This window comes from Xyrauchen texanus, chromosome 43 (assembly GCF_025860055.1).
Source record: "Xyrauchen texanus isolate HMW12.3.18 chromosome 43, RBS_HiC_50CHRs, whole genome shotgun sequence".
In the NCBI taxonomy this organism is placed as follows: Eukaryota; Metazoa; Chordata; class Actinopteri; order Cypriniformes; family Catostomidae; genus Xyrauchen; species Xyrauchen texanus.
In genome coordinates, this window is record NC_068318.1 from 18682179 (window position 1) to 18707518 (window position 25340).

General features: G+C 37.8%; 1 protein-coding gene across 3 annotated transcripts in view; it reads left to right on the plus strand.

Moving 5' to 3' along the window:
* Window positions 1-25340, plus strand: part of LOC127636036 (FRAS1-related extracellular matrix protein 2-like) — an 81884-nt gene that overhangs the window by 41942 nt on the left and 14602 nt on the right. For all 3 annotated transcript variants that reach the window (XM_052116397.1, XM_052116399.1, XM_052116398.1), the window contains exons 5-13: window positions 527-652; window positions 955-1206; window positions 18370-18519; window positions 19507-19716; window positions 21438-21635; window positions 22906-23070; window positions 23294-23476; window positions 23775-23905; window positions 24627-24785. In XM_052116397.1, coding sequence (XP_051972357.1) covers window positions 527-652; window positions 955-1206; window positions 18370-18519; window positions 19507-19716; window positions 21438-21635; window positions 22906-23070; window positions 23294-23476; window positions 23775-23905; window positions 24627-24785 — 1574 coding nt within the window. The remainder of the gene's footprint in view (window positions 1-526; window positions 653-954; window positions 1207-18369; window positions 18520-19506; window positions 19717-21437; window positions 21636-22905; window positions 23071-23293; window positions 23477-23774; window positions 23906-24626; window positions 24786-25340) is intronic.

The window sequence follows — 25340 nt, forward strand, 5'->3', positions numbered from 1 at the left end:
TATAGATTGTTTACATGTCTTCTGTCTTTCGATTCAGTCTTCCCTTCTCAGCAAGAGCGTTCTCTTCAGTTCGGTGGGCTATAAAAAAATCGACTGTTGACTCAGTCCTGACCTACGGTATTTGAAAAAAGCAATGCCAGAACAAGCTCCCACTCAAGCCAGATGCTTTCCTCCACAACAAAAAGCAAAACACAACCAGTATGGACAGATATCAATACCACATGATCCAAAGGCCACTAAAAACCTAATATAAAGCACTCGATATTAAAAAAATCAATGCTTTCATATAAAATGTGTTTTTTTGCCTTTTGTGCAATATAAATCGTCATTTCATGCCCAGTATAGACTCTTATGATGTGGAATAATTACATACTGAAGAATCAATCCACCGCCTGTGGTGTTATAAACCCCTGTGCTAATAGTCTTTCTCCCAGGGTGCCTCTAAATCCCTCTGTGGCTGATAGAACTGAACAGCAAGGCAACAGCAGTTCTGATACTGAGCTGTATCTTCATTTTTCTTTGACAGAGTCCACGGTATTCTTTCCTCAGGCCAGCTTTGCTGTAGAGGAGGACATCGGAGAACTCCTGATCCCAGTGCACAGGAGGGAAGATGTTAGTGAGGACTTGATGGTGGTCTGTCACACTCAACAAGGTGCAACACATTGCATTTATTAATCTTGGTTAATGTTAATATTTACATATTTAAAAATGTAATAAAAATAAATAATTCTTAAATCCCAATAAATTATAATTTTACAAATGTTGATTTAATTAAATGTTATGTTTTCTGGTGATTGGCTTTTGGTTTTAAGTTTTGGTTGTTCACCTTAACCATATTCTTTGTTCAGAATTTTCAAAAGTGGAAAGGAGTTTTCCAAGATTTCCACATCTTATAATAATAAGCATCAATAAACAGGCCCATGGACTGCTTTTTCTCCTTTGTGCTGGCTTCAGGCTCTGCCACAGGGACCGTCCCCACCTCTGTTCTCTCCTACTCTGACTACATCTCCCGTCCAGAGGAGCAGGCCAGCATTCTGCGCTTTGATAAGGATGAGACAGTAAAGTACTGTCGTGTGGTGATCATTGACGATTCGTTGTATGAGGGAGAGGAGAGCTTCAATGTCACTCTTAGCATGCCTGTGGGAGGCCGTCTAGGGCCGGAATACCAAACCGCACGTATCCGCATATTGCCAGACCAGGACGATGGTAGGAACTTATGTATATATATATATATATACGGCAATTCAAAGTCAAATTCAAGTCAAGTGTATTTGTATAGTGATCTTCAAAATACATTCAAAGAAGCTTTGCAGAAAATCATGCCTTAATGTCTTAAAGTTGCCTTAAATATCTGTTTATGTTGTAATGGCCGATATGACAGTCATCTTGGATCTAAAGGAATTGTTCACACAATAATTAAAATTCTCTCATTAATTACTCACACTCGTGCCATACTTTTTTCTTCTGCAGAACACAAATGAAGATTTTTAAACGAAAATCTCAGCTCTGTTGGTCCATTCAATGGAAGTGAATGTGTCCTTAATTTAAAGATCCAAAAAGCACATAAAGGTAGCATAAAAGTAATCCATAGGACTCCAGTGGCTCATAATCCTCTGAAGTGATATGATAGGTGTGGGTGAGAAACAGATCAATATTTAAGTCTTTTTTTACTACAAATCTATCATATTGCTTCTGAAGATATAGATTTAACCACTGGAGTTGTATGGATTACTTTTATGTTGCCTTTATGTGCTTTGTTGACTAAATTTCTAGTTACCATTCACTTGCATTGTGAGGATCTACAGAGCTTAAATATTATTTTAATATTCTTATTTTGTGTTCTGCAAAAGAAAGAAAGACATCTGGGATGGCATGAGGATGAGTAAATGATGAGAGAACTTGCATTTTTGGGTGAACTATTCTTTTAAATTGACATAGCAGCCTGGATGCAGCATCACGATAGAACAATAGTTACTGATGCAATTGTAGGAGTGCACTATTTGCAGTCAGCTATGATTTATTTATTTCATGAATGATGGGGGGTTGCCGATATAAATAAGAAGTATTTGATTGGCCATGTGATCTCAACATGGCAGCCCAGCTCCAAGAAAAATAAATAGCATTTATTAGACTACTGATATGAGTGGATTCTTCATCTCATGTGAGCCTTCATCTTGTTAAGTTTTTATTCAAAAAAGATTTCTTTATTGGTAAAACGTTTTACATGAATTCATATTTGATTAAATAAAATAATAATAAATATATAATAAATAACATCAAATTAAATGAGGGTATCAGGGAATTTTTATATTGTGATTTCCAGGCCTGAAAAAGTCATAAAACATGATTTACTGCAATCAGTAAATTGTTAAAAATCCTTACATGAACAACTTGAAAATATAACGAAAATTAATGGAAATGGGTCAAAACTCACACTTCAGTATCAAATATGGCATGTTTGTTTCGGAGTCGTGGCCTAGTAGTTAACTTGTACTCGTGTGGATGAAGCAAGGTTGAGTCTGAATCCCATCATCCTGTTTCCTGTTTGCATTTAAAGCAGGGGTCCCCAAACTACGGCCCGCGGGCCGAATACGGCCCCACATTTGGACCGGCCCTCTGAACAATGCCATGCAGAGAAATATTTTTACAATTTAATTTTAAATATGTTTTAATCATATCATATTTGTATTTGATAATACATATTGGCTTTCAAAATAAAATTTCCCTTAGTTATAATTATTAAAGTTAAAGCCAAATTATTTGTCAGATTCACCCGGATTAACGTTCCATCGTGATCGAGCGGGTGCACGCGATCCAGCAAGAAAATTTAAAGTGACAACAAAATGGCCAAACGGTTGGGAAAGAGAAAAGTTCATTCAGAATGCAGGGTATTTACCCAAAAGTGGACAAGTGATTATTTTTTTCAAATGAGAGCAGACAAAGTGTCGAAGCTAAAAAGTGGACTATCTGCTGGACGGCAAACCCAGTTGAACCAGTCATCCATTCGAGCTAGCTTTCAGGTAGCTAAACTGATTGCAACCTGCGGTAGGCCATTCAGTGATGGTGAGTTCGTAAAGAAATGTATGAATGCTGTTGCGGAGGAGGTGTGCCCCGATAAGAAAGACGTCTTAAATGCGGTGAGTCTGTCCGCAAGTACAATCACCAGACGAATTGAAGAAATGGGGTATAATGTATATGCCCAGCTGAAGGAAAAAGTGAAAGAATTAGATTTTTTTTTGCATTAGCACTGGATGAAAGTAATGACGTGCAGGACACGGCACAGCTGCTCATTTTTCTTCGCGGAGTTAGCTCAAACTTTGAAGTGTCCGAGGAGCTGGCAGCCCTAAAAAGTCTCAAAGGTACTACGACAGGGGAGGATATTTTTGTTAAAGTGTGCCAAACGATAGAAGAGTTGGCTCTAGACTGGTCTAAGCTGGCCAGCATCACGACTGACGGAGCTCCTAGTATGGTTGGCGTGTCAAGGGGACTGATAGGACGCATGAATAGAGAAATGGAGGAAAGAGGTCTCATGCCCCCTTTACAAGTACACTGCCTAATTCACCAGCAAGCACTGTGCTGCAAAGTTCTGAAGTGGGAATCGATTATGAAAGTGGTGGTGTCATGTATAAACTTCATCAGAGCAAACGGACTTAAACACAGGCAGTTCCAAGTCTTTCTGTCCGAGCTAGAGTCTTCTCACGGAGATGTGCTTTACCACACAGAAGTCCGATGGTTAAGCCGGGCAGAGTTTTGAGGCGTTTTACTGAGCTGCTATCCGAAATCAATGTTTTTCTTCTGACAAAGGGCAAAACTGTCCCAGAACTGATCGACACAAAATAGAAATGGGACCTCGCCTTTTTAACAGATGTGACAGAAATGTTGAATGGCCTCAACGTGCAGCTCCAAGGCAAGGGGAAACTAATATGTGACATGTATTCGCACATAAAAGCATTTGAGGTGAAACTAGCACTGCTTGTGGGACAAGTGCGACTTCACCCATCTCCCTGTTACCCAAAGCCTCTCAGCTGAGAAACCAGTGGTCCCATTCCCAGCTGAAAAGTCAGTGGAAGCGCTGGAAATGCTGAAGGCGGAGTTTGATGTGCGATTGCGTGAGCTACATGTCCACGCTAAAGAAATCAGCCTTTTTCAGAACCCTTTTGCTGCTGACATTGACGAAGCCCTGCCTTCTTATCAGTTTGAGTTGGCTGAGTTACAGAACTGTGATGTTCTGAAAGACGCGTTTAAGCCCAACGGTCTCATTGAATTCTATACTGCCCTCCCTAACGAGACCTACCCAAACATCAGAAGGAATGCAATGAAGATGTCCACACTTTTTGGCAGCACGTATATCTGTGAGCAAACCTTTTCACGCATGAAACTGATGAAAAATCCAATGAGATCAAGACTCACTGATGAACATTTGCATCAGTCTTTGAGACTGGCTGTGATAGGAATGGAACCTGACATTGGACTTCTCACCAGCCAGAAACAAGCCCATAGTTCACACTGATTAGCCTAAAATTAAAAAGTAAATAATTTGATTTCAATAGCAATGAATATGAAAAAATGTCATTACGATAGTAATAATGCTCTTTTAATAGGCTATATATCACTTGATATGTATGGTGCATAAATAATAAATTAATCTAGCATTAGGAGGCATAATACTGTAAATCCATTTAAAATCATAATAAAATCTCCACAATAAATCACTCCGGCCCATGCCATTTTCTGTTAGACTACGGCCCTCCATTATAGAAAGGAAAAATGATGTGGCCCTCATAGAAAAAAGTTTGGGGACCCCTGATTTAAAGTGTCCAAAGTCCAAAAATAACATTTTGGAGGGAAAACGACTGGTTGAATGTGACTCAACTGATGTACTGATGTAGACCAAGTCTTTCTGTGAACTATGCAAAGCAGAGCTATTCAAACTCCATATCATGCCTACACAGATATGTATTTGTGAGAACAACACATAGTGCTATTTAAGGAGTCATTTATCTCTGTACAGAGGCTCGAAGAGAGACAGAATTTCTGTGTGTCTTAAGCACATGCAGCAGCCAGCAGATGAACCCAAAATAGACATAATGCTCATGTAAGTGGGCAACGCCAAAGTTCTGAGTCTGCACAGGGGTGTGTCTCTCCTCAGGGTTTATGAGGCCTGAAATCACAGATAAAGTCACAAAATTATTCTTAAGCCTTCATTCCTCAAAGCAAGGGAATTATTTTCTGCTGGATAGCGAAAGGATTTTTATTCTTTTATCTCTGTTTGCTGTTATTATGCTGCCTCTAAAAAGTTTGAGGAGGAAAATAGGAGCTGTTGGCTCAGACCACCACAGACAGAAAGCGTGAAATTGCACTCGGGAGAGAGCCGCAAGGGAGAGAGTTCATCCTTGACTCACTATGACTAGGAAATGGAACACTGCACATATGTGCATAAACTACTGTGTGTGTCTGAAGCCTTGTTCTGCTTAATACTGAATGTGCGTTAGTGGTTATTCTCCTCTGACATGAAGGTGAAAGCAATATTTTCATAAAGTTAAGTTTAGCTAAGTGTGTTGCAGTCTGGATATCTGACAAAAAGGAGCGAATTCACTAAACAGTTTACGCCACAGCTGTGGTTGCCAAAATAATTGTAAAAATATAAAAATGTAAACAACTTTACAGAACAACCTGTACATTTTACAGTTTAAAACTGTTGTAATTTACATGACCACGCTCGCACTGTAAAAAAAAAAATCTGTTAAATGTACAGTAAAGAAAATATCATAAACTTGATATTAACCTTCTGAAACTGTAAAAATCGACTTATAAAATCGATTTATAAGGTATTGTTAATCACCGTAAGTTCACCAATAGTGGCTCTTCCAGGAGCAATGACTAATAAACATCCTCAGTATCACTCACACAAAAACTAAACACCATCAGAATAACACACGTGAAATTAAAATAATGAAGTAAACCTGAACTAAACTACATTCAATATAAAACAGAACACCCCAATGTACGTAACTAATATAAAAAATGAGAAGAAACATAACTATTCCCAAATATAATGAAATGTAATGGGTAATGGAGGGAATTGTGAGAATGCACGATTATTGTATTTACTGTAATTTCAGCAAAAAAAAAAAAAATTACTGTATATTTTACAGTTAATATTAGTTAATCAATTAACATTTTTTTTCTGTGCATTTATTTTTTTTTACCGTTAAAATTACATACATTTTTTACAGCACACTAACCACATGCAATCCAGTTTAACCAGCCATAAATATTCTGAAGTAGCACTGCACAATGAGTACTTCAATTAAATCATTGTCATTCTTTTAGCAGAACTTATCGCTATTTGACTGGCATAATTAATATTGCATCATCATTACCCACAGAATGTATTAAAAAGAGATGTTTGCCTATATTTTCTATTGTTCATGGCAGAAGTAATTTATCAAATGAAGAATAGATTTACAACCGGGCATATATCCATATCTGCAGTGTAGTTGTGTGTGCTTTCTGCATTTTAAAGAGCTGATTCAGGTACATTTTTGTTCAACACCGAAATGTGCAATATCAACGTCAATGTTTTTTAAACTCTTTTACTTAAAAACCAAAAGTCTCAGTATTGAACTCGTTCACCGGCAGTGATTTCCTCATAAAGGTTCTGGGAATTTCTGTTCCAGTCAGTCGTCAATAGATTGGTAAATGTTTGTATGTTTATAAATGTAAAATTAAAATTATGTACAAATGTACACTATGGGAATTATACCAGCAGCCATATCACCCTGTAGCTCAAGACTCGTTTCCTACTAAATCTGAGCAGGGCTGAGTCTGGTAAGTACCTGATGGGAGACCTCCTGGAAAAACTAAGGTTGCTGCTGGAAGAAGTATTTGGGAGTCCAGCAGGGGGTGCTCACCTCCTAATGCCCCAGTATAGTGATGGGGACACTATACTGTAATATGGCACTGTCCTTCGGATGAGACGTTAAACTGAGGTCCTGACACTTTGTGGTCATTAAAAATCTCATGAAACTTCTTGAAATGAGTAGGGGTGTAACCCTGGTTTCCTGGACAAATTCCCCCTTTTGGCCCTTCTCAATCATGGCCACCAAATAATCCCCATCCATTAATTGGCTATATCACTCAACTCTCTCCTCTCCACCAATGCTGGTGTGTGGTGAGCATACTGGTGCATTATGGCTGCGGTTGAATCATCCAGATATCTGTTGCACACTGGTGGTGGTTGAGGAGAGTGCCCTGTTCACTGTGTAAAGTGCTTTGAGTGTAGTGTCAGAAAAGTGCTATATAAATGTAACATTCATTCATACAATTGTGCTGTGCAATTTGTGTTTAACATTAAATATTTGTCTGTGTTTGTGCTAAAACAATGCAGACCAACCATACTACCAGTGGACACCATTCATTCTTAGAGCATTCCCCCATAGTCTTTATTAATGCATAAGTAATAGTGTTTTTGTGTGTGTGTGTTAAAGTAAGCGACTGTTTAATTAGTGGCTGGTCTCAGTGCTTTGTTTTGTCACGTTTTTCTGAGTCTTACTCTTCCTTAAAAACCTCACATACATAAACAATGCACTTCAGGCTCCTGTACTGATGTTTTAGTTTTTTCCTCTAGCAATCCTCTTGTCTATGGTACAACATCCTGAGGGAATTAGATCATATCTCACTCTATGTAAGACCCTTATCAGTGAATCTTGACTAAAACCACTATATAGATTCAGGGCTTAACCTATTGTGATTATTTTTGCACGGAGGGAAATACTTTCAAAGGCTTAAAATGTTTTTATAATTATACAATATAATACGTTTATGATTATAATAATTTAGTTTATCTATGGTCAATTTCTATAGTGCTTATATAATCAAGAACATGTGCTATTAAAGATACAATATACAAGCCGATGCACAAGATATACATGTCTATATCTTGATTTTCTCAAGTGCTGAAGCAGACCAAGAGATCTGCTACAAAATGAAAATATACCTAGCTAGAAAGCATTTTGAGCCATCATAGGTGTGCTCCGAACATGAAGGTGATTCCAAAAAGTAGGCTGCAACATTAGGGGCCGTTCACACCAAAATTGTTTTGCTATTTTGTAATTGTTTTCTGTGTAAATATTCACTAGACACATTTTTTTTCTACAGCATTGTCTCACTGTTTTTTCAGCATCTCACGCAGGAGTGACGTGTCAAATTACAAAGAACTTCAACTCTCGAGACACCTGCATGTGTATTTCTTTTCGCAAATACACATTCGATCTGTACAGCCCCTTTCATGCCCTCAAAGAATAGGGTTTTTAAACCTTTTGATGCCAAGGATCCCCAAATATGATGACTGCCATATAAGGGGCCCCTTTGCTAAAATATAAAGGCAGTTATATATTTCCATGTATAAAGACTCATTTATAATGTGTCTTAAAAAAACTGAAAGCATGACATTATAAAGACTGATAAAGACATTATAAATATTGGTTCAAAATGAAATAGTTGGCTTTTATATTGACATTGTACTAAAGCCAGGTGTGTGGTGAGTTTAGGTGTGTATAACTGAAGAAACACTTTATTGAAACTTTTCATTCGATTGAAATGTATTTGTAGGTTTTAGAAAGCAGAATGAAAAAGTAATAATGTAAAAATTTGGTAAACTTTTTTACCTTTTAGTTAAATACAGCACATGCTTTTTTTATTCACTTCTTAAACGTATTTTAGACTAACAGACAATTTTACTTTATTTGTGAGCACTTTGTGTTTTAAAGCTTATTTGAGTATCCTGTTGTTATTTTCCGTGTGTCTGTTGTATTTTTTTTTTTTTAATTAAAACATTTTCAGTTTGATTTTTCATGTGCTAGATGGGCATTTTTGACTGTTGTGCTGTCTCTAATTTTTCTCTGTGCCTTGCACAGAAGTGCAATGTTTTGTGTGTGTGGGGGTGGGGGGCATGTTTATGTGGTTTACAAGGACAATTGTTTAGGTTACAAACTGGTCATTACAAGGGTATTATGCTATAAATGTGGTTTATGAGGACATTTCTAGTGTCCCCATAATTTAAATAGCTTAAAAAACATATTAAACAATGTTTTATTGAAAATGTAAAAATTTAGAACGTTTTTTGTGAGGGTTAGGTTTAGGGGTTGTGTTATGTTTAGGGGTTGTGTTAGGTTTAGGGGTTGTGTTAGGTTTAGGGGATAGAATATGTAGTTTGTACAGTTTAAAAATCATTATGTCTATGGAAAGTCCTCATAATGATAGGTAGACCATCATGTGTGTGTGCATGCGTGCATGCTTGCGTACGTGTGTGTGAATGTGTGTTTGTGTGTGTGTGTGTGTGTGTGTGTGTGTGTGTGTGTGTGTGTGTGTGTGAGAGAGCATGGGTTTTCTACAACATTTTCTACAACTTTTAATTATTAAATGATAATTGTGAAGAGTAGATATGAAATTCAAGATAAAGGCATATGTCTGTGTAGGCAGTGTACAGCTTTTTATTTTTTATTAGTAGATGATATTCTGTATGAAATTGTATACCACTTCAATTTGTATCATCCCCCTCTCCTCAGTTTCTATATCTCTGTCTTGTGTGCACACACTCTTAAACTCAAACATACAGGACCTACACATCAATTATTGATCTACTGGCCTTGGATGGGTCGCTTAAGTATGTTGTGCTGTTTATCATTTCTGTTAAATTTTTTTGTTAAATATTATTAATATTTCAGATCAGAATAAAGAGAGTTTGGTTTTGATACATGGTTATGGTCTTAAGGTGATTTTAAAAGTGATTATTTTCATTTTAAGAGTAGATGTGGAGATAAACAGTAAAGCAGCACACCTCTCCCAGATGATTAGGGATGTGTGAGTGTCTGTGTGTGTGTGTGTAAGGGAGTAGTTTGTAGGTAAACAGACAAAGGTTAACCCCCTCAGGCAATGCAGGTATGATCGTATCTCAAAATGCTGCAGAGAAGAAGCTAGGAAAGCAAGGAAAGGAAGGTCAAAACAGCAGACTCATATTCAGCTCACCAAACTCAATTTCCCTCTCTCAGTTTTGTGTTGTGTGCTAGCAGGTCCCTAAATTAATATCCCTCGTATTCAATTATAGATTTTCTCTTTCCAAGCTCAGGAGATCTCAGTTTCATTTAATGAATAGTGCACTCAAAAATGAAAATTCTGTAATAATTTACTCACCCCTATGTTGTTACAAACCCATATGACTTTCTTTCCTATACGGAACACATAAGATTACATTTTAATGAATACTTTGTTCCGTCTTTTCAATACAATGGCAGTTGATAGAGATGCGCTCACTTCAAAGCTTAAAAATGAGCAAAAAGTATTTTAAGTAAAAGAAGTCATTCCACTGATGCATCATATTCCAAGTGTGTGTGTGTGTGTGTGTGAGTGTGTATTTATCACTTTGTGGGGACCAAATGTCCCCATAAGGATAGTAAAACCCGCTATTTTTGACCTTGTGGGGACATTTTGTCGGTCCCCATGAGGAAAACAGCTTATAAATCATACTAAATTATGTTTTTTGAAAATGTAAAAATGCAGAATGTTTTCTGTGAGGATTAGGTTTAGGGGTAGAGTTAGGTTTAGGGGATAGAATATAAAGTTGAAAATCCATTATGTCTATGGAAAGTCCCCATAAAACATGGAAACACTACGTGTGTGTGTGTGTGTGTGTGTGTGTGTGTGTGTGTGTGTGTGTGTGTGTGTGTGTGTGTGTGTGTGTGTGTGTGTGTGTGTGTGTGTGTGTGTGTTAAACATGAGTGGTGGTGTGACAGTGTCTGCATGAGAGAAAAAATTTGATCAGCTGAATAAACTATTAATAAACAATAAATGAACAGAACACATCACCTGAGACCTGTCACAGAGCCCTATGGTGGACTAAGACAGAAAGCTACACTCCATCCCACACTTTCTCTCTCTGAGAGCGCTAATGATCTGGATAGAGACAAACATGGCCTGATATGAAGTTCTGTGTTGTTTGGCCAACAGCAACTGAACACAATGTGGATTTCTACTGATATATTGTTTATTTCTTTGTGAGAAACCAAACAGCACGTTGAGAACTGGTGAACAATATAACTGCCCCAAAATTTGCATGAATAGGCATACTTCCCTACTGCATAGATTTAAAAAAGCAGCATGTCAAGGATGTCAGAATATTCCGTAATCATGATACAATAGGCAAACAATAAATGGCAAAAATTATCTTCTTAGTTAGTGTTTTTGTCATGTTTTCCTGTAGTATATCTTAACATCTTTAAAGCTTTTACTTGAGAAGGAAAAGGAGTTCACAGGTTCATCTTTTCCTTGATGTGGCATGCTGTCCATAATGCAGGGTCTCGCTTAATATAGGATCTGCGTGTCCTGTAGTACAAACTACGAAGTACAGAAAGTGTTCCGATGCAGCAGTGGTGTATGTATTTGTTGGTAGAGGAAGTGTGTATATATACGGAGACATCTGTAGTTTAAAATTAATCCCTGATGCCTTGAGCCTTCCGTGTGACAGATGTTCATTGTCAGAAAATGTCCAATGTTTATGACAGAGCAATTTAAAAATGAGCTCAAAACAAATTGCAGAATTAACATAAACACACTCATGCTGACTTTGAATGAGCATTACGTTCACATTATGTACACATATTCACCCCCTACTATTTTTTTAGGGGTGTAGATGTCAGAACTCAGCGTGAAGATGCACCCCAAAAACATGTAGACAATCAAAAACTGCTCCACACTGAGCCAAAATAGTCTTCTCAGTAAGCAGTATTAAGTAACATCAGAGAGCAGCTGTCTCTAGAAATGCTTTGTGCTGTTTCCTGTCATTATTGTGTGGAATGTACACAATGGTATTATTGCTCACATATATCCATCACTGGGAAATCATTGAGCACTGTTGAAGCCTTAGGGCATAAAGACTGCCTTTGCATTAGTAAAGCAACTGTGTAGCTTGAGACTAAATCAATACTTATGTTTAATGTTCAGGTAGTGGGCCAGTGTTCACACCTTGTGTTCTTTTAAAGTGTTTTTTGAAAATGGTTCATGTCAGTTAAGTTAATTAAGGTTGCTTTTAAGAAAATGCATTGTTTATTTTATATTGCAATAGAATGTTAATTGTTCTCTGATAGCCCTTATAAACATTTCAACATAGGAAATTGACATGCTGCCCTGAAAGTTCATGTACTCTGAAATCAACAACATTCAGCCAAATTACTGACAAGTGCGGTCCCATTAGACATTTTGTTAGCAAAAAATGTTTGATCACATTTGATGTGATCAAGCTTCCTCTTACCCCGTTTCCAGCTGATATTAAGATGCGTCACGCGTGATCTGATCACATGTGGCCAGATGTGACACATCACTGTTTACACCTTGACCACTTGTGATCAGATTTCGAGGGGAGGGTCTCTGATTTCATGATGACGGTCACAATCATTTTTGATTACGTTTGTATTTGGTTTTTGTGATCTGATCACGAAATGTATTAGACCCCATTTTGACCTGCATTTTGTGCTGACCGCATGTGATTGGAGATCTCGACACGGGAGACACGGGTTCTGGTCCTGTGGGAACCAGGAATTAATTATGTTCACATAAACAATGGTGAGCACGATACTTAGGTTAAATTTTCGCTATTAAAATAAAATAATTTGCATCAATGATGGTTAGGTTTAGGGTTAGGGTTGAGGTTAGGAAGTAGGATTAATAAAATATGTATTCATATTGACTTTATTATATAATTTACAACAAAAAATACAATTCACCTTTAGCACCACTCCGAGCCCATACATTCAATAACACTTCCAGCTTTGGACACTGGGGAAGTAAATTGAGATTCGGTATGCACAGATCGATTTCAACAGCAATCAGACTTACAATTGTTTTACTACAGTTGTGTTTTTGGGGGAACTATAGATTCATGCTAAATAATCTAGGAAAGTAAGAGAATTTCCTTTATTTTTATTACAACTTTGGCAGTGATGAGGTGCATCCCTGTGTCCACCTGTGAGTACATATGTTCTTACAACAGATACCAACTATGCATTCTAAAAAAACTTTGGTATATGTTTATAAAGGAAGATTTGGGGGGGGGGACATATTTTAAATGTCCCTTTTGCAGATTCAGCTAGTGGTTAACTAATCTATTTGACCTTGAATTGTTTTTTAAAACACAGATTTCGACAGAGAAGACAATGGACTAAACAAAGCAAAAATCTGAATTCTCCTCCTTTTCCTACTTAGTTTTCAGAATGATGTTTCACAAAGCTGTTAATATTGCACAAAACCCATCTACACTCCCTGCCAACGGCAGACATGCTAACAAGTTCAAACATGAGAACACACAGAATTTATTTCCATCACCTGAAGCTTTAAACTCTGCTGACAGTCTCTTGCCTGAGAGAAGTCTACTGAAAATAGAAATGATGTGCTGCGGTTCAGATTGGAACAGGTCTCAGGGTAGAGAACCACAAATATTTGCCAAATGAAACTGAGGGATTGAAAGAACTCAAGCTTTTTATGAATGTTGGATTGTGGATCTAACCATGTTCCTTTGGTGTTGTTTAATCAAAGCTCTTTGTTTGGAAACCCACATATACTGTAGATTATACAGTGGGGAGGATTATGAGTTTGTTGAGTTTTATCCTAAATTTGGGGCTAATTTATGCCTGGAAAACTTGCAAATATGAAGATCTCCAAATGCTTGATCATAAGGAACTTTTTTACGTTCTTTTATCTTGATAAAATTGTAGATACAAGAACAAAATCCTTGCTCTGTTAAGATCCAGATGCTGTAGCTCATCTGTTTTATAGATGAATCATACCTTGCTATCCCTACTGAGTATGATAATGATTGGATGATTCAGTGTAGTTCATATTTCTTTATTCATATTTCCGTTGTGATAAGACCTGTAAAAATGGGCTTACTTGAAGCTTCTGCCCTTCTATAAAAATATAATGCAGCATGAGATTTTACCCTGAGGGGCTTTGCCCTTCAACTTTACCCTTCTGGGCATGTGCCACTGAATATTTCAACATGGTAATCCCTTTTTAATGTTTCCCCTCATTTTTAACATTTGGCTCATTTTAAAACAACTTGAATGCTTCTGAATCATGATATGGTTGAATATTTGATCATATTTTTGTCATAACAAGCAGAGTTTAAAAATGTCAACCAGTCCTTTGAAAAATCCAGGAATTATGACCTTTTAAATCAAATCAAAATCAAATCAAATCACTTTATTGTCACACTACCATGTACACAAGTGCAACAGTAGGTGAAATTCTTGTGTGCAGTTCCGAGCAACATAGCAGTCATGACAGTGACGAGACATATACCAATTACAATAAACAACATACTTACACAAAACAATTTACATATCAAATGTACACATACTTACACAAAACAATTTACAAATCAGATGTACACATACTTACACAACACAATAATTATATACAATGCAGAATATAGAACAGAATATACAATACAATACAATAAGTGGGAGTATATGAAATATATATGTGTATATATATATATATATATATATAGCAGTTGTATTGAGGAGAATATGTTGACAGTCCAGTGTGAGATTATAGATTAATAAAGTGCAGTGCTAATTATTGATCCTGATAGATCAAGAGTTCAACAGTCTGATTGCTTGGGGAAAAAGCTATCATGTAGTCGGCTGGTGCGGGTCCTGATGCTGCGATACCGCCTGCCTGATGGTAGCAGTGAGAACAGCCAATGACTCTGGTGGCTGGAGTCTCTGATGATCCTCCGAGCTTTTTCACACACCGCCTGGTGTATATGTCCTGGAGGGAGGAAGCTCACCTCCGATGATGTTCCTGGCAGTTCGCACCACCCTTTGCAGGGCTTTGCAGTTATGCGCGGTGCTATTGCCGTACCAGGCGGTGATGCAGCCAGTCAGGATGCTCTCTACAGTGCTGGTGTAGAACCGTGTGAGGATGTGGTGGTTCATTCCAAACTTCCTCAGCCGTCTCAGGAAGAAGAGAGCTGGTGAGCCTTCTTCACAACGGCCTCAGTGTGGGCCGGACCATGTGAGTTCCTCAGTAATGTGGACACCGAGGAACTTGAAGCTGCTGACTCTCTCCACCGGTGCTCCATTGATGGTGATGGGGCTGTGTTCTCCGTCTTTCTTCCTGAAGTCCACAACAAGCTCCTTGGTTTTACTGACGTTGAGGGAGAGGTTGTGCTCCTGACACCAGCGTGTCAGAGTGTGCACCTCCTCTCTGTAGGCTCTTTCATCATTGTCAGTGATCAGACCTACCACCGTCGTATCGTCAGCAAACTTAATGATGGCATTGGAGCTATGTGTTGCCACACAGTCATGTGTGTACAGGGAATACAGGAGTGGGCTGAGAACACAGCCCTGCGGGGCTCCAGTGTTGAGGGTCAGTGATGAGGAGGTGTTGCTGCCCATTCTAACCACCTGACGTCTGCCTGACAGGAAATCCAGGATCCAGCTGCACAGCGAGCTGTTTAAGCCCAGAGCCCGGAGTTTCTCATCAAGCTTGGAGGGCACTATGGTGTTGAATGCTGAGCTGTAGTCTACAAACAGCATTCTCACATATGTGTTCCTTTTTTCCAGGTGGGAGAGAGCAGTGTGTATTGTAGATGCAATGGCATCATCAGTGGAGCGGTTGTTGCGGTAGGCAAACTGCAATGGGTCCAAAGAGGGGGCAGAACAGAGCAGATGTGATCTCTGATTAACCTCTCGAAGCATTTGCTGATGATGGGGGTCAGAGCAACAGGACGCCAGTCATTTAAGCATGTGATTATAGCTTGCTTCGGTACAGGCACAATGGTTGATGTTTTGAAGCATGTGGGGACTACAGACAGGGAGAGGGACAGATTGAAAATGTCCGTAAAAACACCAGCCAGTTGATTCGCGCACGCTCTGATGACGCGGCCCGGAATGCCGTTACATGTTTACATGTTACATGTTTTGCAGTAAGGCTTTTTGAGCGGGAGTGGGATCACACAATCTGGAATCGAATTTGCGTGTCCTAAATGAACTGTTCTGTGTTTACGGTAAACACTAGACCACGGCTTCAAAATAAAATAATAAATAAAAGTGAACGGTGCGAGGAAAAAAAAATAAACAATTGTATAAATTATTTTTGTCTTGTTTTCCAGGAAAAAAATATGTAAACATCTTTAGAAGAAAATACATTTATTTGAACAGCAAAACTGTGTAAAATAGTCAAGGGAAATCAAGATGTTACTTCTGTATGTACCCTGGTACCCTGAAATCTACCCCATTCTGTCGAATTACTGACAAGCGCCATCCTCCATCAGACATTTTTTGGATCAATTCAAATGTGTTTACCTTTTTCTGTGGTGCTACTGAAAGTTTTTTGCACCAGCTGCCTCTGAGTCATTGACTGTGTCTCGTTTGGAAGGCTGCATGCTAGGTAGGACGCGTCCTTTGAAGACTGCAGTATACTGAGTGTCCTCCTTTAAACAAGCCTTGTTTAAACGAGACGGCCTTCGTAGGACAAACAAAAACAGAATGAAACATGGTTGCTATGACAACACGCCACTCTTTAACAAGCGCGAGTGATTTGAGTGAGAAGGTGACAAAGTCCCTTTAGAAGGGAATGCATGAGGTACATTTTAGGAGAGTTATATAATGTAAAGAGACAAGAAAATAGATTTTACAGGTGTACTTTTAGTCTAATACTATATTTTATTTATATATTTATATAATCATACATATTATATACTCTGCACCCATCTACTGAGGTACTTCAACTTGGGAATTAACATTACTTATGTTTGAACATCATATTAACGGGCAAATTGGTGTCATTTTTTTTAGACATTTCCGTTGAAGCAAAGAATTGTAGGTTGTGAGTGCCCACGAAGGATACACCTCATACATCCTACGAATTCCTGTGAAAGTAGGTTGCATACGAAGGTCGCACTCGGAGTGTCCTAATCGCTTTTCTGAAACAACACAGCCTCGATAACGTGTGCGGTAGACAAATGCGACCTCCTGAGGATGCATCCTTCCAAACGAGACACAGCCTTTGTTTCAGGTCCCAGGAAGTAATCATGTTCACTTAATCAATGATGAGCATGATTCGGAGGTTGCATTTTCACTCTAAAATTACATTTTTACTCCACTAACAGTGTTGGGATTTGGTTTAGGGTGTAGGGTAGATAAAATATATATTCTTGTTGACTGTATTACATCATTTACAACTAGAAACAACTTGCTTTTTGCACCACCCTGTGGACATTTCACCTGGAAATTAGTTCTCACACATGATTAGAATTTCGGTAAGCACAGGCCAAGTTCAGTGAATTCACAGGCCGATCAGTCTGAGATAATAAGACAAGTTCAGAGAATCAGACAATATAACTTGAAATAACTTAATTGTATTTTTTTAGGTCATTTATTGCTTTTTCTTGTTTTAATCATTCAGTACACCTCATTACATTTTGGCTAAATAATAAAGAAAAATACTGGCAATGGGGCAAGAAAAATAAGATTAATTTTACACTGGAGAATGACAAAAATACAACATGCAAAAAAAAAATTTTTACAGTGCAGTGAAGCAAGTTTTGGTTTTTAAATTCTCACAGATTTAAACTCAATAACTCAATAACAATAACTCATCTTTGAGAGGTCGGTAAGTGGAATTTATACCTTGTGCTTTTGTAAATTAATTAATTAAAATGAAACACTGCAAAAGGTGACCTGGTCTTAAGGTCGGTAGCTTGTTCTCAACAGGAAGGTTACATAGAGGTTAAACGCATATCTTTGTATGTGAATTCGTGCAGATATTGTGAAACAACAGCACTTAAAACCCCTTGCAGGGACCTCTGCTCTAAACCACTGTGGGTGAGAAAAACACAAAACGGAATACAAGGTGTCACTTTGTTGCCATGGAGACCAATGTCCACCGTTCAGTCTGCAAACAGACTGCTGAAACTGGTTGTTATAGAATAGGGCTGATTTTAGCTATCGTACACTTTTATTGCTTGGTATAAGATTGGTTTACTATTAAAAAAACAAGAGGATTTATTCAAGGTTATTTTTAACACATTACTGTACAGATGCAAAGTAATTAGAGTAATACTAATAATATAACCATACTACTCTTACTTTTAATGCTGTAATATTATGTATAGACACTAGTATTTCGTTCAGGAAACAGCCAAGATGCTCTGGTTTGTCACATAATGAAAGGAGGAGGGTCGGGTCAGACTTAGTACATGTATTTTAAACATATTTTAACTTCTACTGCAAAGCTATGATAAAACTATCTAAATGCAAACATTCGCTAAAAATATATGTTTGCTTATTTCTTTCTTTTTCCCCAAAGCTCCAGTGTTCTACTTCAGCAATCAGGAGTACCACATCGACGAGAGTGCTGGCCACATTGAAGTGCATGTATGGAGAACAGGGACAGATCTCTCTAAAACAGCTACAGTCACTGTTAGATCCCGCAAAACAGACCCTGTTTCCGCTGAAGGTAAGGAATCCTGCGGCTATTAAGCCATCCCTATGATTTGATGTAGGTAAAATCTCATGCAAGTAAGGATTCTTGTACAAGTATTGTACATATCAATCCTTGCGTGAATCTCACGAAACCTGTCAATTAAATGTCCTGGTCTTATTTTAATTCACAAATAAGAACAAATAAGAAATTGTATTTTGCTTATAGAAAATGAAGCCTATTTAGGGCCATTAAGATTTTTTTTCATTTTCATGACAGTTAAGCACGTTTTACCCCCAATTCTCAGTAACGCAGTTCCAGAAAAGATGACCGTTATGATATTTTCATCATTTATAACAATGAGAATAACAATAGTAAAACGTCCAGGTGCCTTACGGTAATGAGTTAAAAAAAAGTATCCTAAAAATTCTAATTGTCTTAAATATTGGCTTAATTTTCTTTATGCAATATATAATTTTATGTTTATTATTATTATTATTATTATTATTATTAATTTGGGGTTAAATTTGACCAAGACATTTTCTTGACAGTTTTCCTGAGAACCAAAAATTCTGGTAAATGGTAATGAAAAGCTTCTGTATATTCAGACTATTTTTGCTGCAAGACTTCAGGGCCCATTTAATGATTTGAAAGTGCTGTATGAAAACCTACAAACTCCCATGTACAGCGTGTTTAATGAATGCAAGAGTAAAAGATTGGAGTTATTACTGCTTTTGGTGAAGTCCTTGAACAACTGACATGTGGCATCTAAGAGCTTGGAGCTTTTATCTGAGCTGAAATAATAATAATGAGAAAGTCTCTCTGTTCATCTGAATACTCTGTGCAGTTGTCCCAAACTGACCTGTAGGCTCTACACTGTTCATTGATCTCTAACAGAAAAGCAGAAACAGCAATCTCTCTGAGAGAGGATTAATTGGTATTAAGGAAGCTACATTTTTGCCATTAAATTCAGTCTGACCTCTTTCTGACTGTTACCCCTTTTTCTGTGTGCTCGTCTGTTAGCGGGGCTGGACTATGTGGGAATCAGCAGAAACTTGAACTTTGCACCAGGTGTGAGCATGCAGACAGTCTGGGTCACCATCCTGGATGACCTGGGACAGCCCATCCTGGAAGGGACGGAGAGATTTGAGCTTATCCTCCAGATGCCCTCCAATGGAGTTCTGGGAGAGCCAGCGAAAGTCACGATCTTTATCAACGACTCAATTTCAGACTGTGAGTGTTGCCAAATAAAATGTTGTTTTTAAGCTGATGTGTTAGATGTACAGAACTCTAACATCATAGATAGTAACTGAGATAAAGGCGGATGGGTAGTTAACACTTGACATGTCCTGCTGTGTGACATGCTGTACTCTATCTAAAACTATTCTCTTTACATTTAGGCTGACAATGGTGGGCCATTTCTTTGTTTTTAAATACAGGTATCAAGTATTACTTAATCTTTGTACAATATTCATCAGTAGAAAGGTCTAAATCTAAAGTTTTAAAACTTGACCTCTGCTTTCTGATATTATAGCAACTTAGCAAATATAACAACTTATTTATTCATTTGTGTCATGCTGTAATGTAAAATCAGTAGCCACAATTTTTTTCAGTCAAGAACACTCTGGTTCAGTTACCATAAGACTTTTTAAAAATTATTTTATAATTATTATGCTTGCAGTTTTTATGGAATTTTAAACTGTATTTGTCTCACCACAGGACCATTAAAATTAATCTGTGTTGGCAGAAAGTAGATTTAATATGATAAAAACACACTGACTTCATTTTAAAATTACAAGTTGACCAGTTACATAACTTAATGAAATAGTTCACCCCAAAATTCAAATTATCTCCCTCATGCCAGTCCAGATGTGTATGACTTTCTTCTGCTGAACTCAAAGAGATTTTTAGAAGAATATCTCAGCTCTGTAGAAATGCATCATAAAGGTAATCCATTAGTGGTTTAATCCATGTCTTCTGCAGCGATCTAATACATTTTGGGTGAGAACAGACCAAAATATAACACATTTTTCACTATAGAATTTGACATCAGTGGTCTCCTTGGTGATCATAATTTCAATCTTGATTGCACATCCTAGCGCCATCTAGCGCTCTGCACATGTGTCAAGTGCTAAAAAGTGTAATTGAGCTTGAAATCATGATCATGCTTAGAGACTACAATGGCAAGATGCACAGTGAAAAAGAGTTATATTTTGGTCTATTCTCACCCAAAACCAATTGGATCACTTCAGAAGACATGGATTAAACCACTGGAGTCGTATGGATTACTTTTATGGTGCTTTATGTGCTTTTTGGAGCTTCTAAGTTTTGGTCACCATTCACTTGCATTGTATGGACCAACAGAGCTGAAATATTCTTCTAAAAATCTTAATTTGTGTTCAGCAGAAGAAAGAAAATCATTAACATCTGGGATGGCATTAGGGTGAGTAAATGATGAGGGAATTTTCATTTTCTTTCAAATATACACTTTCCCTCATACACTTGTCTACATTTTAACCCTAAAATCTTGATGTTCATCAAAAAGTGCATTGACACATAATGCAACCACCCAAATGCACATCTGTTTATTCACAAGTTCATTGGTTCATATAGTCCAGGAGTGCATTAAGGTAAACTTACGAGCTCCGAGAGCCCTCCCATCCCTGGACTACATGGAAAAAGAAAGACAATTTTGAAATAATATTTGGTATAGACATTATGAAATATAAAGGTGGAGTAGGGGAGGTGGAGGGATGCCGATAGAATCGTCACCAGTGTGAGGTAAATAGCCGCTTATATATCCTTGGGATATGACTGGAGGCCTAAATTAACAAGCTCCTCCCAAACTTACGTTTCGAACTTAATTTGGATTTGTCCCATACAAGTTTTTATCCTTAATCTAGAGGTAGATTGTTGTATCTTAGTGGCTGATTTTGTATATTCTCTTTCTTCAGTGCCAAAGATGCAGTTTAAACAGGCTGTGATAACTGCAGAGGAGAGTGAAGGTCACATCACAGCAATGGTCCACCGCAGCGGCGACATTAGACGCAAGTCCACTGTGCGCTGCTACACACGGCAGGGCTCTGCACAGGTGGTGTCTGATTTTGATGAGAGACCCAACACTGATGCATCAATCATAACATTCTTGCCTGGTAAAATACCTCTTTACATAAATAGGGTTGCTGATTAGAGGGGTTGCAACAAACTTATCAATGGACGAACAAACAAACAAACAAAAAAAGATTGACTGTTGTAACAGTAGTGATTGGCAGCAAAGAGTAAAGTGTGTGCCTCATGTCAATGATGCAACAGACAAAATCCTTGTCGACTGCGGTTCTGTTCGTACGGCACATATCAACCGAAATAGCTCTCATAATTCAGCTGCGAGACCTTTAAATGTAAGGAAGTCACATTGGTTATAGAATGCGATTTTCTATCTCTTTTATAACCAGATTGTGTAAACATTACCATCTTTAGCCCTCTACTCAGGCCTGACAGCCGTATTCTGCTGGTATGTGAACGTTGGCTAAGTTTGATCTCCAAAGAGATTTTTATTTTTTTATAGAAATGTTTTAGGCTCTAATTCTGCAAGACTGCAGAATTAAGACTTCAAGATCATGTAGATTTACACTCTACAATATCAGGAAGATAAGACCTTTCCTCTCTGTACATGCCACACAACTGCTCGTTCAGTCACTTGTCATAACTAGACTGGACTACTTTAACGCTCATTGCAGGCCTTCCTGCATGTGCTATTAGACCTCTGCAAATGATCCAGAATGCAGCAGCTCGTCTGGTCTTTAATGAACCTAAGAGAGCACATGTTATACCACTCTTTGTCTCTCTCCACTGGCTGCCAGTTCATGCACATACTAAATTCAAGGCCCTGATGCTGGCTTACAAAACAGTCACTGGGTCTGCTCCAGCATACCTAAAAGCAGAGCTACGTTCCCACCAGAAGGAACGTCGCCTTGTCGTACCAAAACAAAGCGGCACCAAAACACTTTCCCGGACTTTCAGTTTCATCATACCACGTTGTTGGAATGACCTTCCCAACTCAATCCGTGAAGCTAACTCACTCTCTATCTTCAAAAAACGGCTAAAAACACATCTTTTCCAAGAGCACTTAACCGGTCACAAAAAAAAAATTATAATAATAATTTACAATTCTTTTTGCACTTAAATCTGTTTTGTATAATATTCTGATGATAGTGAAACTTTGTAGTATGGCACTTTTCGTACCACTGTCTCCTTAAGATGATTTGCTTAAGTTTTCCTCTTTTGTAAGTTGCTTTGGATAAAAGCGTCTGCCAAATGAATAAATGTAAATGTAAATGTAATTCTAAAAGTATAGGGGAATTAAAAATATTGAGGTGTTTCCTGTGTTTTTCCAGACTTTGATCCTCCTCTTCTGTTCCCCAGGTGAGACTGACAAGCCATGTGTATTAAAGCTGATTGATGACTCAATTCATGAGGAAGAAGAGGAACTCAGGCTAGTTCTGGGCAGCGCAATGAGTGACTTGTGGTACGGAGCATCCTTAGGCAACCAAAACGAAATGCTCATCAAGATCAAAGACAGCTCTGACAGTAAGAGAGAAACGAAGACATTATTTATCAAAGTGGTTTTCATTTTAAATGCACTTTAGATAAAAATTAAAAGAATTACCTGACATTTAGGTTAAGATATCCAGAAATTGGGTCAAACTTGAGTAAAATGTGATGAATTGTCTTTTGGTTAAGATACAAAAAAAGCTCTTAGTAAGTTCTTGATTCTTTATGTCTTCTCAAACCCTTCATCTTCATATCTCAGAGCCCATCATCAAGTTTGCTGAGACAAAGTTCAGTGTGAGTGAACCAAAAGAGTCAGGGCAGATGATGCTGGTGAAAATCCCCATCCGCAGGACGGGAGACACTTCAAAGGTGTCCATGGTGCAAGTGCACACCAAGGACGGCTCTGCCATATCTGGAGAAGACTACCATCCTATCTCTCAGGGTGAGGAATCTACTGGGGCCTGTGCAGAATTCATGAGGCCAGACCCTTTCTTTTGCATTTTAAATATGCTGCATCTAATTTTATTTTGTAGATTGGCAGTTGCTTTATAGCAGCGGCCCAGAGTAGCTACCACTTGCATGCATTTCCTATCTAAATCAGGTTATATAGAGTTCAGGATGCAAATGACAGTTGCAATCAAGAGTGGAAGTGTTTAGGTGGAGCGCAAGAGCGGAATACTTAAGGAGGGTGCTAATCTTTTCAGTATGTAATCAGCTGTTTTTTGTTTGTGTTTGTGCAGATGTGGAGTTTAAAGTGGGTGACACAGAGCATGTAGTGAAAGTGGAGGTTTTGTTTGATGGTGTAAGAGAGATAAGAGAGGCCTTTACTGTCCACCTGAAACCAGATGAGAACATGGTTGCTGAAACTCAGGTGAGACATTTTCTGAATGTTCAGTGTGCATATGTTTTGCATTGTAAAATGGATAGTTCTGGCTCTAAATTCTACTTTGCCACATTCAAAGCTATTGTAAAGTGACAGATATATCCACACCAGTGTCAGAAATACATTTTACTATCTTCTCAAACAACATTTGCCCTCTTGGAATTTGTTTTTATCTTTTTCTTTCCTTACTAGATAAAAACACAACAGAATGCCATCCATTTATGTCCAGTGCTTCAAACCCATACTAAACTACATTGGCCTAGAATAGAATAGAATTGAATATCAGTATCAGAAATTAACAATATATGCCCTCTGGGTTTTCTCACATCAGTTAATTAATTCATTAATAAAGTTCTCAAGATTGAAAACTGTTTTATTATCTCTTACCCTAATTACCCTAAAAAACATTCATTAATATTTTGAGCCATAATGTACTGTATGTAACAGACTTAAATAGAATTTTAAGAATTATATAAGATGTTACAAATAAAAAATAGAAAGATTAATTACTAGGGCATTTTCGTTTTGAGGCTTTGTGAATTTTGGTGATATTTAGGGGGGGCTTGGAGCAAAAATGGCACCAAAAATGGCAAAATGCCCCAAAACATATACATATATACTATAAAACATATATATATATTGTACTTATTTATACACTTTGTTAACATAGACATTTGTTTAACTAAAGCTGTGCCTCTTGTATTAGCAGATGACTAAAGCCATAGTCTATATTGAGGAGACCAACAGTATGGCTGATGTCACATTCCCCTCTCTGCCTCATGTTGTGTCATTGCTACACTATGATGATGTCAGCAAAACTAAAGAGAATTCCCATCCACCTGCAGGGTATCCCGTTGTCTGTGTCACGGTGGGTTTGTCAGTAATATCGGCAAAATCTCTTGTCTGAAAGAAAGCAAGTTCTGCTAAGAATGTTTTTTGCATTGCTTTGACAGGCATCACTGATCTGTTCATTTCATATTAGCAGAGCACATTATTATTAGCAGGATAATTTCAAAGTACATTTGAATCAGAATTTAAATAAGCTTTAATGATTATGGGGTACATTTACAGTTTTTCTCAGTCGCTTTGGTGCATTTCTCACATCACTATTTACATTTGCACAACAGTTAATGCAGTTCTCAAAACAATTAGTTCAAACTGCAAAACCTAGTTGATAACCTGCAAAAGCGTGTCACTTGCTCAAAATGGATAGCTCATTCCTCAAAAGCAAGTATTCATGTCAACGAAAGTGTCCGTGTCGTCAAGATGAAAAGTCCTGACACCATTGTTTATGAACAAGATAGTCAAATGGCTTTGTCATGTTTTCATTATGACAGTTTACTCTGTAAATGTTTTCCAATGCAAAAAAGTCAGATCTTGGTGACACTACCTGAAAATGCTCAAGACAGCACTATATACTACT